Raw genomic sequence first — 17,968 nt, forward strand, 5'->3', positions numbered from 1 at the left:
GGGGATTCTCATCTTTTGCAACTCGTTCTTCTCCTTTTGCAGCTGCTGGTTGACTGCCTGGTTGCATTCATTTGGGGCGCCACTTTCCGATGCAAGTGATATGCCCCCTGACCTCTCTCTCTCTCTCTCTCTCTCTGGTTGCTTGTCCCTTTGTGCCACGCCCACTGCAACTACCAATTAGGTGGGCAGAAGGCGGTTGCAATTTCAATTAAGAGAATTAATTGCGTGCACGCCAGTCGGCAGTTCAAGTGTCTCCGGGACAAAGAATGGGGAATTCTCAGCTGGATGGGCTAGATAAGTGACACTTATCTAAATACATATTTACCTGGGCTGGCAGCTGGGAAATGTGGGAAGGATAACTGCCGGATGGGAGGGAAAATCAAGACAGAAAAAAAGAAAACTTTGTATGCGGGCTGCATATTGTCAAAAGCGGAAATTGCAGGAAGCTGCAGATTTTTATCGATGCAAGTTGACAGGCGCCAGCAGCAGCAGCGGCAGCATCTATAGCACTCGAAGGAAGTTTAACAAACCACTATGAATATACAACCCACTCGATGGGGAAACCCACCTGCACCACTTGCACCACCCACAAATGGCCAGAGAAAAAACAAGAAAATCGTTCAAAGCCATTGCTTCCGTTGCTCTTCAAACGCGATGTCGAAACCGGAACAAAAATTCCCAGAGAATTCCAATTAGGGAAAGATCAAACGATCCAGAAATGGGGAAAATGCTACAACAAAAAAAAAAAAAGCGCCAGCATAAACATTATGCAAAAGAAAAGCCATAAAATTTAGTCAATCGATAAACGAAGTCACAAGTTTTTCATCATCAATGGTGCAACCAAAAGCGGCGAGGAACAATTCCTAAAAAGCCTTCCAACCATAAAAAATACATTTTACGATCCTCACGCAAACTACACTCTGTATAACCTAAGTCCGGGGCCCAAAGATACCATCGGTTTGTTGCAAGACAGAAAGAGAGGGGAATACTGAGTGGTGAAAGAGACGGGAGACAGGGAGACACAGTGCGGTGCGAGTGGCATTGCTGCTGATGTAAAGTGTCACTTAAAACGCGCTCAATATTTGATGGCCCAAAGACAAAATTGAGCCACCTCCGCAATGCAAATGAAAAAAAAAGATACTATATGTAGCGGTATACAGGTCCGTGACATAACAGTAAAAACCTGTTACACAAAATGGGAACTTTACCAAAAAGGGAGCTTTTAAGAACCTGCATACAAAGTTTAAACGCTTTTGAAAATATATTTTAATTTTCTGTCAACACAATTCTTTGTTGATAAGTTTGGGGGACAAAATAGTTAAAAATAACTCCCACTAAGAAAATGTTTTTAAATTATTTTAAACATTATAAGTAATTTAAATATTTGATAATTTTATAGACTGAGAGAAAAAAAGAAATAATAGAAACCTTTTATACAATTGTAACCTTTATCAAAGGGAACTTTTCAGAATCTAAATACAATTTTGAAATGTATTTGAATATTTATTGCATTTTCTTTGAATACAATTAATTGTTATTGTCATTGCGGAATAAAATATTAAGAATACCTCTCCTAAAAAATATTTTCAAAATTAATATGAATAATTTAAATATTATAAATACATTACAATACAATTTAAGAGATTAAAAGTATTTAAAAATCTAAGAAATTATTAAATTTAAATAAGCTTTTGTTTCTTTTTGTGATATTTAGCCTAGGTAAAACGCACTGTTTTTACTTCAACTTAAATGTGGGACAGACACCTCCCTGGAATAGAAGGGTCTCTTGCAAGTCCAGGAAAAACCTCTAAACGATCTTTGGGCAAACAACGTGAACGCATTATAAAAATGTTTTACGATGCTCAACCCAAAACGAGAGTGGAGAAAAACAAAGCAATGGAATAAATGCCCAGAAACCGATGCAGAGCGAGTTTTATTATGTCGTCGAGCGTACGGAGAGATAAGGCCAGTTCGTGGGGGGAGGGGTCTAAGGGGGAGTGGGAGGGGAGAGGGTAGAGGAGGAGAGAGAGAGAGGGATGGGGACAGAGGCCAAAGAGCAAGGGGCTCAGTGGATTGACCGCTTTGCATGTCGCGCGCTGCATTAAGCGAAACCAAAAAACAAAGCCGATGACAGAGCAGCTGAAAAGTGGGGGATATGTACACTGTAAGAAAATGTTAACTATATAAAATAGTTACTATATAAATATTTAATAAATAGTAAGAATAATTTTTTTTTTAAATAATGGTACAATAAAAAAGGAAAAAGATAATGTAACATCATTGAAAAATCACACCTTTTTAATATATTTTAAAATATGTAACCATATTTATATATAACCGAAATAATATAAAACCAATTTAATATATATCCAAAATAATATATAACTAAAATAATATATAACCAAAACATAATAATATATAACCAAATTAATACATAACAAAAATATATAAATAAAAAATATTTATAACCAAATATAAACCCAAAAATAATTAAATATTTACTAATTTATTTCACTGTTTCGTTGTAAAAGGGAATGAGAACTTTTGCGGGGAATAGTGGAGAACAGTGGGGAACTGTGGAGAATGCAGATGGAGAAGGAGAAGGAGAACAGAGAATGGAGAATGGAGAATGGAGAACAGAGGAGGAGCGACGTCTGGACATGAGCGTGAACATGAATCGCTGACGGCGGCAGCTTAATGGATATGGATATGTTGTATATGGATCTGTATTCCATGTGGATCTGCCGACAACTGCCAGCTAAAAATTAACCAAAGATCTATGAGCTGTGTTCTACACTATAAAGTACAAATTAACCAGAAATACACTAAGCTACACAACATAAGAAATATGTAAACATAATTAAGTTGAAACAGCAATGAAACCTAGTTATAATATAATTTATAAAATATTATATATTTTAATATATAATATGATATTTAATATAAGATACAAAATATGTGTATAAAACTGTTTATTTAAGTAATATCCACGTCTTTAATATATAAAGTTCTTCGAAAGTTAAGCTATAAAAAGAATAATAAATAAAAGAATAATAAATAATCTAACAAAAAAAAATATTAAAAGCCATTTTTGGTCTAAAACCTAGCTTTCTGAACCTTTTAAATTCATAAACTAAAAATAAGCAAAGTCATATAAAAGTTTCATAAAATTCAGCTCAAATGAATGCATGTAAAAGCCATAAATACACTGGGGGCTTTGGTTATGCAAAAATTGACTTCATAAATATTGCATATGCCTAATGCATTCAATGGAAAAATACAGCAGCAGCATATAAATATATTGTATTTAAATTTATTTGTAGCTGGCACTTTGAAGTTAAAGCAAACGAAATAAATTAAAATATTACTCTTGTTTTATTTATGTTGCTTGCTGGAAAATAATCGAGTGAGTACTAAACTGGGTTAGAAAATATATTTAAAATTGAAAACAATTTCTTAACTTTAAATCCTATTTATTTTTAAGTTATAGTGAATTTAATCTGTCTGTTCAACTCCATATTTCCCTTTTAAATTATTTTTTCTCTTATTTTTTAGCTCACTCTTTTTCCTATATATGTTTTTCAATTTCATTATCAAGTTTAATGCTTTTGGACCATCGGTTTTACTTAGAGCTCGGTCAGACGGGAATAAAAATAAAAAACATTGAGGCAAAGGTCTCGCAACGGCGGTGACCTTTCGAGGAGATACCACAGGCACACCCCTTCGGCAACCCGCATTATACGTATGTGAAGCGCCTTTTAGAGCATTTTCGTTATGGGATGTTGTGTGTTTGTTGTTTCAGTTGCTTTGTTGGCTTGATTCAATTGAATGTTTTGCGGCTGGACAACGACAACTGGCGACTCATCAATGCCACGTCATCATCATCCTTTTTTTCCCCCTCCAGAGGCGTAGGGTGAAATACACAAGGGATTGAAGAGGGGCGCGAATTGAGAATGCCAACAATTTAACGATGGCTGAACATATGAAGCAATAACAAAAAAAAAAAAAAAAACATCAGCAACCGCTGCAGAAATAACAAAAAAACAGCGACTTCCAACAGTGGCAAATTGAGTTGTTTGTTGTTTGCTGTTGTTGCTTAATGTTGTTATTATTCTTTGCTTTTGTTGTTGTTGTTGTTGTTGTTATTTTCACATTAAGAACGCCATGCAGCTGGCAAAGAAGGTTAATTGTTGTTGCCACACACTGCTGCCGTTGTCATCGATATTATGATATATATTTATAAATGAAAGTCTGAGACAGGAAGAGACCTCCCCCAAAGAGATGAAAGGAAAAGTTCAGAAACAATGAAGCAGAGATATATACAAACAAACATTTAATTATTCGATTGATAAATAATAAAATATTGATAAATCAGGCAGGCAAATTGTTTAAGAAATACAATTAAGTTCAGAGTGAAAGATAAAAGGGAAAGAAAAGTACAGTACACAAGGTCCACACAATTTAAAAAATAAAGGAAAATATTGACAGATTTATTTATCCTTATTCTGAAATGAATGAAAAACTTTTATTTTTCCTAAAATATGTGAGCATTTCTAACGTGTTTCTTTATATTAAAATTTTATTTATAACCATTTTATTATTAAAAAAAAAGAAATCCTTGGGTACTTATAAATTTTGAATGCCTTTACAGGTAGTAAAGTAAAGGTGAAGTAAAGGAGTCATTTCTATAAATTTTATATTTTCTTTATCAGCATCAAAAGCTGAATCTATCTATAAATTTATTAATTTTTTTCCCAAAAAAATTGTCAAAAATGGTCATATAAAAATATCAATAAATACCTATGGAAAGAATGCGAATATTTCAAGTTTAGTTGTGATTAATATCCGCATCTATCCCATAATTTAACTCCTTTCTAGCTTGTAATATTTTAAATTTAGTTAACAAGCTGAAAGCTACATTTAATGTTCTCTAAAATGTAAACCACATTTCCATTTAGTGTGGTATTTTTTGTAATTTAATCTCTGGCAACTTTCTAATTGTAAATATTTTGTAATAAAACAAGCTCTGATAAATCGTGTGCTAAATTTTATTACCTTTTTGTTCTATTGGCGCACTTTTAACCGCTCAACAAGCACTCAAAATGTTGCTCTGCCCCCCTGGAACCCCCTGGGCTATCCAGCATCCCTGCCCCTGCATCCTGGCTCCCCCTCGTCCCTGACACCCACCTCATTCCATTGACGGCAGCTGTAAGTGCACAACAATTCGCTGGCCAGCAACTTTTAACAACGGCAACGGCAACGGCAACGCACACAGACAAAGGCAGCGATAACAACGATAACATTTTAGCACATAAATTACAAATTCATGAAAAATTTTATGCTCGTGTTGTGAACTCTTTTTTTTTCAGGTTTCCTTTGGCATTTTGTGTTTTTCCGTTTTTTCCTTTTTGTTTTTTAGTTTTTCTGTTTTTGGCGGTAAACGCAACGAATGTTGCTGCTGCTGCTGCCATTTATGTTGCTGTTGTGCCAGCAACATGCAACGCAAAATGCAGGGACAAGGATCAAAGGCTGGGGGTGCGAGGGGTTGCCGGAGGGGTGGGGGTGGATAAAGTTGGACAGATATCGCACATATATATGTACATAGATATATATGCACCTGGAATGGTATTGAGGTTCACCCAGAATTGTCCGCAAAAGGTGGCGGCAAAGGTGCAGTGCGGTCAATGCGTTATTTGCAATTCATTGCAGCCATGGGAATCCAAATGGGAAAAGGCAGGCATTGTGGGAGGAGGTGCACTGAAGAAAATAATGCTTAATATGTGTTTATTTTCTCTAAAATCTAATGGTAGATTACTGATTGTTTACAGTTCATTTTAGGAAATAAATGCACTTGCAAAATGTGCTATATTTTGAGGTAATTCAAGTGGGAAAAACCAGGCATTGCCTTTCAAATGAGCTCATTTTTTCTAAAATCTTTTAGCAAGCTTACAATTTGCTTTAATTCTTCTTTAAGTAAATAGATTTAGTTGCAAAAAGCATAATATATTTATATTTAATTACATTTTTCCGAGTGTAATTTTTCACAAGGGGGTTTGGGGATGAAAAACAGATGGAGCTGGCCGGGCGACAGATGAACCAATGGCCAAGAGAGTGGGGGAGTGGTTGTTGGGCCAAAAGGAGACAGGGACACACACCGTTCATGGTCCGCTTTCGGCTTTATGGCTTCATTTTTGCTGCTCCTGCTGTTGCTGTCGCTGTCGCTGTTTGTGCCACACATTTCGCAAGCAATTTAAATGCTAATCAATTTGCCGCGTTTCACGCTCCGCTTGCAACATGGCAATGTGGCCCCACATGTGAGGAAATATGCACAAACCACCCACCCACCGAACTGCAACTGCAATTCAAACAAACAGAGTTGCCAAGAATTATGAAAAAGGTAGCGAATTCTGTGCAGGGCCACAGGCAGAAGCCAAATGAAATAATAATCACAGGCTAGGGAAATAAATATGGAAAGGAAAACTGACAAAATGATAACATAAATAGTCGTTGGTGGAATACCTTGGGAATGTGAGTCACGTAAAGTCTCTTTCTTAGATATTGTTAATAATAATTTAAAATTATTTAAAATTACTACAAGTTTATTCTAGAATTCTAGAATTTTATATAAACAAATATTTGTGATTAAAAGAAATATACTTTAAACTAAACCTTTATCTTGATTTTAATTATAGTATAAATGCAAATCTATTTATATTTTATAGATATCAGAATTCATATAACTCTTGGCCTTGTCTAACTCCAAGAAACCCTAAAATATATGCTTTCTAGGTATATCACATCTAAATCTAAATGAATATTCTAGACATAAATCGGTAATTTGATTTGCTAATTTTTTCGGGTAAATCATAGTTTTTCAAAAATCATAACTAAGCCAAAAATTCACTAATTTCAATTTGGAAAGTTGTTCCGAGTAAGTTTTTATAGCGCCAACAAATCTGCTTACTGAACTTTATAATTTTAAAAATTTTGACAATTATATATCCCCTTAAAAATTAAAAAAAAAAGTTGCAAAATTTAGAAAAATGTATTTTTTATCCAGATATTGCTATAAAGATTCCCCTGTTGATGCTGATCAAGAATATATATGATTTATAGGGTCGGAAATGACTCCTTCACTACATTCTAAGCTTCCGACTAGAATTATAATACCCTGCAAGGAAATAAAAATAAATTTTACAAAATGCGAATTTGCATTGGTTCCTGGTTATTTTTTTGCATAACTCCGTCTACTACTGTTTGCTTTTTCTAAAACCAGAGCAGAAACAGAACACATGAGAGGGGGGCAAGTCACGGGGAAAATACCGCCAAATGTTGAGAGAAAAGTTATGAGCGATGTGGCAGGTTGAAAAAATGCAACACGTAGCATTTGAATAAAATGTGCAAGGGAAATTCGAGTGGCCAGAAATCGGGAGGGATTCTCTGATAAGCAGAGATAGAAGAGAGAGAGAGATTCCTATCTCCCCTGAAAAAAAATATATAGAACAAAAGTTTGATTTATGATTCCGATTTGGAGATTTGTAGATGCGCACACAATCCAAAATCGAAATCGAACTCACACAAAATATACGAGCTTAGATTGTGATGGAAAATACTGCCCAAAAAAAAATTCTTTAACAAAGTGGTTTTGATTTTAAGCAATAATTTTATGTATTTAGTAAAGTATATACCTTCAGAAACTATTAAACTTTTCCACTGATTTTTAAAAACAGATTCCGTTTAACTTCCACTCCAAAAACAGAACTCAAAGAAAAAAGTGCACTCTAATAAAGATAATAAAAAAAGACCAGCAGCAGATGGAGTAGCGTAATAGAAAGCAAAAAAAAAACACACAACCAAGATGAAATTGCATTATGTCGATTTTGTGGATTTTCCTATGCAAAGAGAGGAAAATTCAGGCAAACAAAAAATGACGAAAAAAAAAACTGTGGGGCAAAGAAGGAAGGAAGCTCAACTGGCTGCAAGTGGCTCAAAAAAATGCCTCAAGATGTGGCAACATTGGTCCCCGGCCCCCAAAGTTACTTTGCATCCTTTAAGCACAGGTCCTTGGACGGTATACAGAGATGACAAAAAAAAAAGAAGCAAGTAAGAAAGAAAAATCCGATGCCAGCGGAATAATGGAAAATAAGGGGATAAAGAAGTTTTCATTGGTTTCGGCTGCAGGCTGATGAAGCTGAAGCAGCTATCCAGGTATCCTTCATCCTTTTGCAGTCAGTCTCATAAAAATCATTCATTTGCGAAAAGCCAAATCGCAAAATGAGCTAAAGATAGGGAATTTTTATGAGATATTTTCCTATATTTTCTGTTTAATAGAACTTGGTTTGGTAGATCACAAAATTAAATTTAAACCGCTGTTTGTATTCTTAATTAAAACCAACAAAATATTGCTTCTATTTTCCCTATGTTCAAAGATTTGTTTAATTTTCGTTTCCATTTTATTGATTTTCAAAATAGTTTATTTTCCTTGGTTTATTGCCTTTTTGATATGTTGCCCAATAAAAACGCTATTATAATGTCGAATAATTCTTTTGAAGTTGATGAATTGTGTCAGACGATTATAGAGTTTTTTTATTACCGCACCTCTGACATATTTCTAATCTTTGAGGAAGTAATAATTAATTAAAACTGTACAAGATTAAGTTGAATTTCATTCAAAGTTTTAATACCTAAACTTAGTAAAGTAGAAAATCTTAACAAACTCCTTAGATCAGCTTAGGCCTTAAGCCAAAATATTTGCTGTTTAATTTGCCAAGGACTAACCATGGCTTCTACCCCCACACAATCCCAGAAACCACACATTTTCACCCCTCAGGAAAATTATCCGCTTTAAATTTGTATTTGTATTATCCTAGGCACACGACACAAAGAGGGGAAGAAGAACTCATGGCTGGGCGTGTTTTTAATTGCCAAGGACAATTAAAAACAATTTTGCACAGGCACAAAAGAGTTGGCAATAAATTTAATTGGCCTTCTGCCGTTACGCCCATTGATTATTTTTCGTTGTGTGGGCGGCACTTCCGCACCTAGTCACAAGGTGTCTAAGGAAGCTTGTGGCAAATGGCTGGGATGGGTATCCTTTTGCTGTTCCAGGGTGGTGGTGCTTCTTTTAGCCGGAATCGAAGGGGGGGGGGGGGGTGGGGGGGGGGCAATTTATGCGGCTGTCAGTTGCAGGGGCAACTTGGATTTTTGTTGGCAACCGGCACGCAGCCAGAGAACTCGTTCAGCTTCCCTCTCAAGTAATTGCATCGAGCACATAAATCAATTGAATTGCATTTTCATGCGACAAGTTTGGCCAACCCCTAGGGATTGTTGTCTGCGAGTGAAGTGAAAGCCAAAAAGTAGTTTTTCACGCTGCCCTTGGCTGTCTCTCATCTTTTTAGCTCCCCCTCCTTCGATCGTGTTGGATAATCAATTGAAATTGCATGCCAGAACTAACCCCAAATCGAAAGAGAGAAGTACAAGTCCAAGTTGTAGTTTAAACCCCCACAAAAATAAGCGAATTTTTTCCAGTACACGTACACAGATTATCGGCGACTTCGTTTATGGCTTATCAAATTAAATGATTAATGTTTTTCTTTCACTCTGTTTCTGTCGTTCCTGGAAAATGTCACCGCACCCCCCTGACAACACTTTTCCTATTTTATTTTCTTTCTCAGCGAGTTCAAATGGTTTTCCGTGTTGCGGTTGTCGGTTTGGTTTAAGTTTCATTCAACATTTTATTGCGAAACTTTTGTTTTTAGTGTGGCGACCTTTAATGCCTAGCTGATTTGTGGCTGAGCAAAATTGTTTTGAAGCATTTAGTGTCAATAAGATCCAGGGAATTAGAAACTAACCATCGTAGGTGTCGTTTTAAATGTCTGGCTTAACTATTATAGAACTTAATGGTGGCTTACAAAGTTTCAGAGGTTTATGGAGGGGAAATAAAAGGTTGAATAATACGAGTTGCTAACTAAACTCTTAAGCATAGTTTAATATATTTATCTTTAGCACATTTAAAATATACTTCTTCAGTTCCTGTTAGTTTTATTCTATGTTTAGCAAGACCTGTGACTTGAGGCTTTAAAATCTTATAACTGCATTCCTTTTAATCACATGAAAACCATGCTTTTCCATTGCATTTTCCCAAACTCAAAATTCTGGAAATTCCATTTGCGAAAAGAAAAAAAGAAGGTCCTCATCATTCGCCAAGCCCATGATCCACACACATCGCATTAATCAGTCAGGGCATTGGGACAGACAGACAAATATACGCACTCGAAAGTATAACTCATCAGGGCGCAAATTACAAAGACAAACGATGACTGACAACCGCAAGGCTTTTTTGGGCTCACATGGAAAGTCGAGCTGGGTGGAAAGTTGGGTGTGGGGGTCACCACTTAGCACCCGCAAATCCATAGAGCTGCAGCTGAAGGGAGGAAAAGGGGAGTATCTGGCGGGGCAGGAGCGTTTTTGTTAATTAAACAAATGCCGCAGTGACATGTGCACATCACGAGAGATGTGATGACTTTGCCGGGGTTTTGGTTTGGCCCGCTGCGGTTTATGCATCTGCATTCGTTGGGTGCGTTGGGTGGTTTACATCCATACATATCTGTGGATGTACAGATAGTAGGGTATGCTGGGTATTCGGGCTCTTTTGGGTGGTTGGGTGGTTCACTGACAATTCCGAGTTGACAAAAGCATACACACAGTTACACACAAATAACAGGATGGGGGGTATGTCGCTGACAATGGCTCCGCATGCAATTTAATTTATTTCAATTGCAACGGAATTATTACGACAGACGACAAAGTGCCGTCGCAGAGCAATTTGCCCAGCACTCGCAGCATTGTTTTCCCCCCACCTCACATCTTTATCGTTTCTTGTATTTTCTTTTTTTTTTAGGGAATTGTTAATAAACAAATTCATGCGCGAAGAAAGTTAGCGCAGCGAGCGTCGATTTCAATTAAACAGACGCGTGGCTCCCGTTGCCCACTCAAGCTGATAATGACCACACCACAGTGGCGTGGCTGAAGGGGGTTTTATATATACCAGCTTCCGGGAGGGGGAAGAAGAGAGCCCCAGCCACAGCGGTCAGGAAGTTGAAGAAGTTTATTTCCCTTGGGGATGTTGCAATGCAATGCACAATGGTTAAAACAGCAGCAAAAAATTTCACAAAAATGGAGAGAAAAGGAATTTATGAATTTTTATGAAGCAATATGAAGGATTATGTACATTATTTAAGTGTTAAATTTAAAAGGGAAGGAAGAGGTATAAATATTAAAATAATTGTATTGATTATCTCAACTTATTAAGAGAATCAATTAACTTTGAAGCTTTGCAACTGTGTTTTAGGTTAAACATATATAATTAATTACATTATATATCTATTAATATATATATAATTAAAAAGCAGAAAGCTAATATTTTCTTGTCTCATCTTTCAAGGATTGAACGAAGATACCATTTTTATGGCTTTGTCGGGTATTATAATTTTATTTCGAAGCTTGCAACTCAGTGAAGGAGTAACTTCCGACCCTATAATTCGTATTCTTTATTGATCAGCATCAACAGCTGAATCTATATCCATATCCGATTAAAATAAAATTTTTTGAAAATTTTTTAAATTTTATAATTGTTTACATCGTTAAAATCTTAAAAAAAATTCAAGTTTTTTATATTTTAAAACTTAGTATGCAGTTTTTTTAGCCTTTTAAAAACTAGCAAATAAAGGCTTTCTGAATTGAAATTAATGCAGTTTTGGCTTAAGTATAATATTTAAAAAAATACGATTTACCCAAAAAAAGATCATATTAAAATATCGAATTAATACACCTAGGTAAAAAATATTTTAGATTTGATATTAATGAATTTTTGTCCTCAGTTATGATCCATTATAAATTCGAATTCATAATCCACATGGCTAACTGCAAGGGGAAGTCTCAAAGTTAATTTCAAGTTTATGTTATAAATAAAATCAATCTATTTCTTAACATTGATCTCTTCCTTAATGAAATAAACCTTAGTACCTCCTTTCTATTCGATCGTTGCCACTGTGAAAATGTTCAAAAGTTTCTGTTCAAGACACCCAATTCCCAGTGGCAATTCTCAGTTGCAATTTCGCAATTTTAACCCATTGTGGGTGGTCATTGGGGCATTCAATTTCGCCACTGTTGATTTCCTCGGCTTCTTGTTGCTTGTTGCTTTTGTGGCAAACAAAACACTTTTATTTTTTGCTGTTGTTGCCCAGTTTCAAGTGTAAATTAATTTATGAGGCACGCCATGGAGCCAGGCGCCAGGCTGGGGTCACAGACAGAGCTCCCCTTCATAACCAAAAATGGCAGGGGGAAATGTCAGTCAGAGTGTGAAATTTCATATTTGAATACGCGCCAAAACGTTGACAAATGAAGTCTGCATAATTGGCTAACATTTGGTCAGGGATATGGGAGAAGAGAGCCTTTGTCAAAATACAGACAGGGGAAAATATAGGTGAGTTTTAAAAGAAATTAAAAAAATATAATAGGGAAATCTATTGTATTAAAGACTACAATACAAGGTTAATCAAAGATGTTTAAAGTATTTTTTAGGTGCTTAAACATGTAACATAAATTTATTATTCTATATTTTTGACTCATTTTCTCTAGGTGCACTTTAAGTTGATTTAACTCACCTTTCAATGTGCCAATGAAAAACAGAGCGGCCAGCAAATTGAGATGGCCAAACATGTTGATTGTTGGTTTCTATTTCGGTTTTGTTTCAAATGGGTTTCCTCCTCCTGCTCCCCTTTGGGTATCTGCAATGGAAACAAGTTTGGTTTGAGTATGAAAATAAATAATTAAATAATTATTTCTAATATTATATTAGATACGACGATTGAGTCACTCGCTAGGCGACAGGACAGACGGCAGCAATTTATTGTACTTGTTTGGTCGAGCATAATAGAGATATATATTTTTTTCGGGGCGTGGGGCCCAACCCTGAAAATGAGACCCTGAAAAACAATAACGGAAGAGTGCCAGCTGTCACCTGTGTGAACTGTTACCTGTTACCTGTTACCCGGCTTGCTGTCATCATTCAAATGTCATTTTCCCCGAAAAGCGGGGGGCCAAGGGGAGGAGGCCACAAATTGCTGTTTGACACGGCACCTGACGCTAATCAAAACTACACATGCACTTTTGGGCAGGGGGGGGAAAAAGCCCCCCTTTTGTGCTCTGCCCTCGAAGCAATTAAGACCGGCTTTTGGGTTTTTGGGCTTGCTAAATTTTCATTACTGTGGCCCATTGTCCAAAAGAGAATTTGAATTCGATTGGGGAAGCTACTACCACCTCCCCCATCAATTGGAAAATCGTTCAATGATTGTCATCGTAGGTGTGACTAATTGTTGGTCATTTATCTTCTCTGCTTTCTTCTCGGATTGAATCTTTTTTTTCTATTGTTTGGTTCAATGTGTCCCTGGTCTCTATTGCTTTTTTGGGTTTTCCATAGAAGTCATGAATAATTTCCGTTCTAAATGGAAAGGTTGGGCCTTGTGTGTCCTCTCCTTCGGTATCTCTAATTGTTAGATAATTGAGGGCCTCTGAAGGGGCAACGGAGGTCTGGTGGATTGATCAATTGGCTGGAGATGAGGCAGCAGGATGATGAATGAATATGCCTGATTGAGTGAGGGATAAGACGGAACTCAAAACTGATAATGAATGGAAAATCCTGGGTTTTTGCCGAAGAATTATGTCATTTGGAAGAATATTTCCCTCAAGTTTTTATTAGAAAAGTGAATCTATCCATTTAAATTATTTTAATTTAATATAAAAGTATAGTTAAGCTAAATAAACTCCCACAGTGTATAACTAAACCATTTGCAATTAAGATTTACTCATCCATGCTGCTGACAATCGTATCAAATTGCAATTATATTAGAAAATTGCCATTCAATATATATTCTTTAACAAATTTATGTTATTTAAATTAAAAAATAAGTGCAATCACTACAAATTATACATAGTGACATGGGATTTCCAAGGCAACACAAAAAATCTCTGACATAAATATATATATATTTATTTTCCACATTTAGGTCACTTGAAACATTTTGATTGACAAATGTAGAAGACATTTTATGGTGCGGATGGAATAGAATCAAATAAATTAGAGCCTCGAATGACTGTCAGAAAACAGTTCGCAATCGCATGCAATCTGGGCTCAAAAGGCAGATGTAAACTTGGGCAATTCAACGTAACGAAGCTAAACTGATGGCTAAAACTAAAACTCCAAACCGACTATAATGTGACTTGCACATATCCTTGTATCTGGGTGGGATCCTTGTATCTGTTCGTTCGCTTTGTATCTGTTCGCTGGCACCGTAAACAACCAGTCAACAAGGACTACCGACTACCATGGGCAACACACCCGCTTTTCCACATCCCCCCCTTTTGTTGAGTTTTCCCTCCACCGCCACCTGGACAGGTGCACAAAACGGGGCCCTAACTTCGTCACACACACACACACGTCTCTCTCTCATTTTCCCCCTCGGCTTACGTTTTTCCTCCTTTTCCAATTTTTTTTTTACTTTCCTTGCTGGCAAACTAATTTCAAAGCAAATGCGATACAGTCACAAGTGACTGAGACGACGAGGACTCCCCAGTTGGTTGTTGGGTTTCCCCCAGGTGGTTCAGGTTCCCGGACTCTCCTTAAAAAACTCAAATATTGGTAGGAAGTTTCCGGTAATGGGTGGGTTTTTATTTGATTGTATTTATATGTTTTATACTACTTAAATGTGTATTTATTAATTTACAGGGTATTCTTTTAATTGGGGTTTATTTTTATGTTATTTTAAAATTTAATGAAACATATTATGTATGCCATGTATTATTTATCTATGAAGTTTGTAATAAGTTTCCTGTTGCATTTTCATTTATAAAATCTCTAAGCTGTATTATTTTTTAACTTTTTCTGTATTTATATGTTTTATACTACTAAAATATGTATATATTATTTTAAAAGGTATTATTTTAATTGGTGTTTCATTATTTATTACTTTAAAATTAAATGAAACATTATAAAATATACATTACATATCTTTAAAGTTTGTAATAAGTTTCCTGTTGCAAAGTTGTCAAAGTTGTCTTATTTTTTCACTTTTTCTTTTCTCAGTGCAGTTCTAAAAAAATCTCCTTTCTAAAACAGAAAGCTATCTTTTTGCGCGATTTTTTTCGGCAACTTCATTTGCATAATTCCGTCGTTAACTGGCGGAAAAGTGTAATCGAATGAACGAGTAGATAGTAGAGCCCAAGGGATCTCAGCTTCTCTTCTTATTTAAAAAAAAAAAACCGCACTAATTAGAATGTAAAATGTCAAAATTATAAATTACATTATAATTTTTGCACAAATGAAAATATCTGTTTAAAAGCAAAACCAAATGGTCATTAACGGTCAAATGTCAGCAGAAAAACAAAGCGAAAAAAAGCCCTAAAAGTGTGATATGTGGCATTGTAATAAGAGTATGTTATACGAAAAACTTTTACTTTTTCCCCATTGTGGTTCAGTGGGTTTTTTGTTTCCTTTTGTGAAATGTGTGAAAATTCGATAGAAAATGAAATGTTACCAAGGTCTCTCTCTCTCTCTGTTCCCATTTTTCCGCCCCTTCAGGCTATGGAAAATTGAAAAGTTATCAATTACAGCTCCTTTTTGGTGAGTGATTGACTTTCCCTCCTCCACGCCTGACTTTTCCCTCATTTCAAATGAAAGTCTAGCATATGCCAAAAAATGTTTTGTTCTTTTGGGTCCCCTTCCCCCCCACCATCACATTTTCCCCCTCCTTACCAAGGGCTCTCATTTCCCAGAGCTTCCCTCTGCTCAGGTTACATTTTCATGGCCCGAAGCGTATTGAGGTAATTGAATTTTGGTTTTTGGCCAAGCAGATGAGTGTGTGTGTGTGTGTGGGTTTTGAATAACTGAGGTAGCACAAAAATCTTCAAATTACCAAATGTAAAAATGCGCAGATATTCAGAGGTTAATTAAAGTCCAAATAAAGTAATTATTTCAGAATGATAAAGGTTCAAAAATTAAGAGAGTTACAGAGTTATTAACGAGGGGAAAACTAGTTTTATTTAACAAAAGAAATAATTAATATGTGCAATAAATTTACTCAACTAATTGGATTTGCCTTTAAAATTCCTTAATATTTATCACCCACACAAATATGAAAAACAAACCAGCTAAATCCAAATAAATTAGGGAATAGTATGTAATCTAAAACCCAATTTATAATTGCCCAATTAGTGCATAAACTAGCTTCTGTATTTAAATACAATTTCCACCAAATAGAAATTACCACAAATCACTTTCCATTTATTAAGCCACATCCCGGGAGCCCACCATCAAATAAATATATGAAAATTAACCCATAACACTACCACTTAATGCGATTCTAGCCCACTAAAGAACCACTTGACTTGATTGAAGGCAGATCAAATTGCCCAAATTAAAAAATGCTACAAAAAATAACGATGATGGGAAATAATTAATAAGTTCATGCAATAAATAACAAAAGATATATAAGTATAAATAGGATGAATCTAGGAAAGAAATTCCATTGCAAGACAAAATTAAGAGGAATGTGTTTCTATAGAATTTATTACGTTCGTGTGGGAGGGCCACTTGCCGCGTTGCCAAATCGATTTCAAAACTTCATAAACAATGCCGGCGAGGAATCCCCCCTCCGGGTTACGCATTTAAGAAAATCTCCGCTCCGGCCAATATAAACTGGGTACAACAAAAACAATACCAAAGTGATTTGATAATTTATAAACAACAAAAGCGAAGCAGTTTTGGGCGCTTTAATTTGTTTATTTTGTGCTAAAGAGCAACACGCATCGAGTGCCATAAAAAATCAACAGGCAGCTGGCCAAAGGAGGGTCTGCCTTTATATTGTATTGTATGTATATATATCGCATAAAAAAAGAGGGGAGTCGCTGGGGTAAACTTACAAAATTTATAAACTGTGCAAACTCTGGCCGAACCAGCGGCCATAAAAAAAAGGCAAACTGAGTCGGAATATTTATGCAAACGTCAATTGGTCTGCAATTGAATTGAGCCACGAGGCATGGCGCATGAGGAATGAAACATGAGGCATGAGGCACGTACTTTCAGATGCCCCCAGTCGAAAAAAAGCAGAGATCTTTGCAGGATACCCTAATGGAAAAAGGGGGTTGTTGAAGTCTGCTATGGAAAGATGCTGGGGAACAATAAAATATATTAGATATTAAGGTACGTCTAATAATTTAAATGCATAATGCAGAAACTAAAATCATTAAGAATGACGTTGTAAAATAAAAAATTGTAAGTATAGAATGTGGTTTATACTTTTAAAGTTTTACAAATTTCATTAATTGAGATCTTAAGGTAAACTAAGTGAAGCTTCGATTTAGTTTGATTCTTTTAATACGCATTTCATTATTCGTAGAAAGTAAATTTGTGATTCTTCAAAGTCACATTTAATTTTCACCCAAAAATCAAGTTTAAGAAACATAGGAAGTCACGGTATTTAATACAAGTATGACCCATTTTTATGCCCTTCCTTAGCATTCAGAAGTTTTTAAAATAGGGAAGGAATCATTTCCGATTATATATATCATATATTTTATTAATCAGCATTAAAAACTGAATCGATTTAGCCGTGTTGGACAGAAACACAAATTTTCGAAATTTTTTCAATTAAAAATAAAGTAATATAAAGTCATACATCGTTAAAAATGTCGAAATATTGAATTTTTTAAATGTGTTAACTAAGTATGCAGAATTGTTAACCTAATAAATTCCAAATGGAAATTAATGCATTTTTGGCTTAGTTATGATCAATTGACTCTAGACAAGGGAATGAAAACTTCAGATACATTTTCTTTTTCAGCTTTTGAGTTTAAAAAACCTTTGATATATTTATTCTCTTGGATAAGCAAACAACAAGAAAAATGTAATTAC

At 35.4% G+C, this 17,968-nt stretch overlaps 1 protein-coding gene across 4 annotated transcripts in view; it reads right to left on the reverse strand.

The window, feature by feature from the left end:
* Positions 1-17,968, reverse strand: part of beat-IIIc (beaten path IIIc) — a 121,941-nt gene that overhangs the window by 70,097 nt on the left and 33,876 nt on the right. For all 4 annotated transcript variants that reach the window (XM_086835127.1, XM_086835125.1, XM_086835126.1 and 1 more), the window contains exon 2: positions 12,666-12,788. In XM_086835127.1, the coding sequence (XP_086691253.1) occupies positions 12,666-12,720 (55 nt within the window). In that variant the 5' untranslated portion in view covers positions 12,721-12,788. The remainder of the gene's footprint in view (positions 1-12,665; positions 12,789-17,968) is intronic.

Source organism: Drosophila serrata, unplaced genomic scaffold (assembly GCF_035046125.1).
Source record: "Drosophila serrata isolate PLE 108 unplaced genomic scaffold, ASM3504612v1 contig_275, whole genome shotgun sequence".
NCBI classification, from domain to species: domain Eukaryota; kingdom Metazoa; phylum Arthropoda; class Insecta; order Diptera; family Drosophilidae; genus Drosophila; species Drosophila serrata.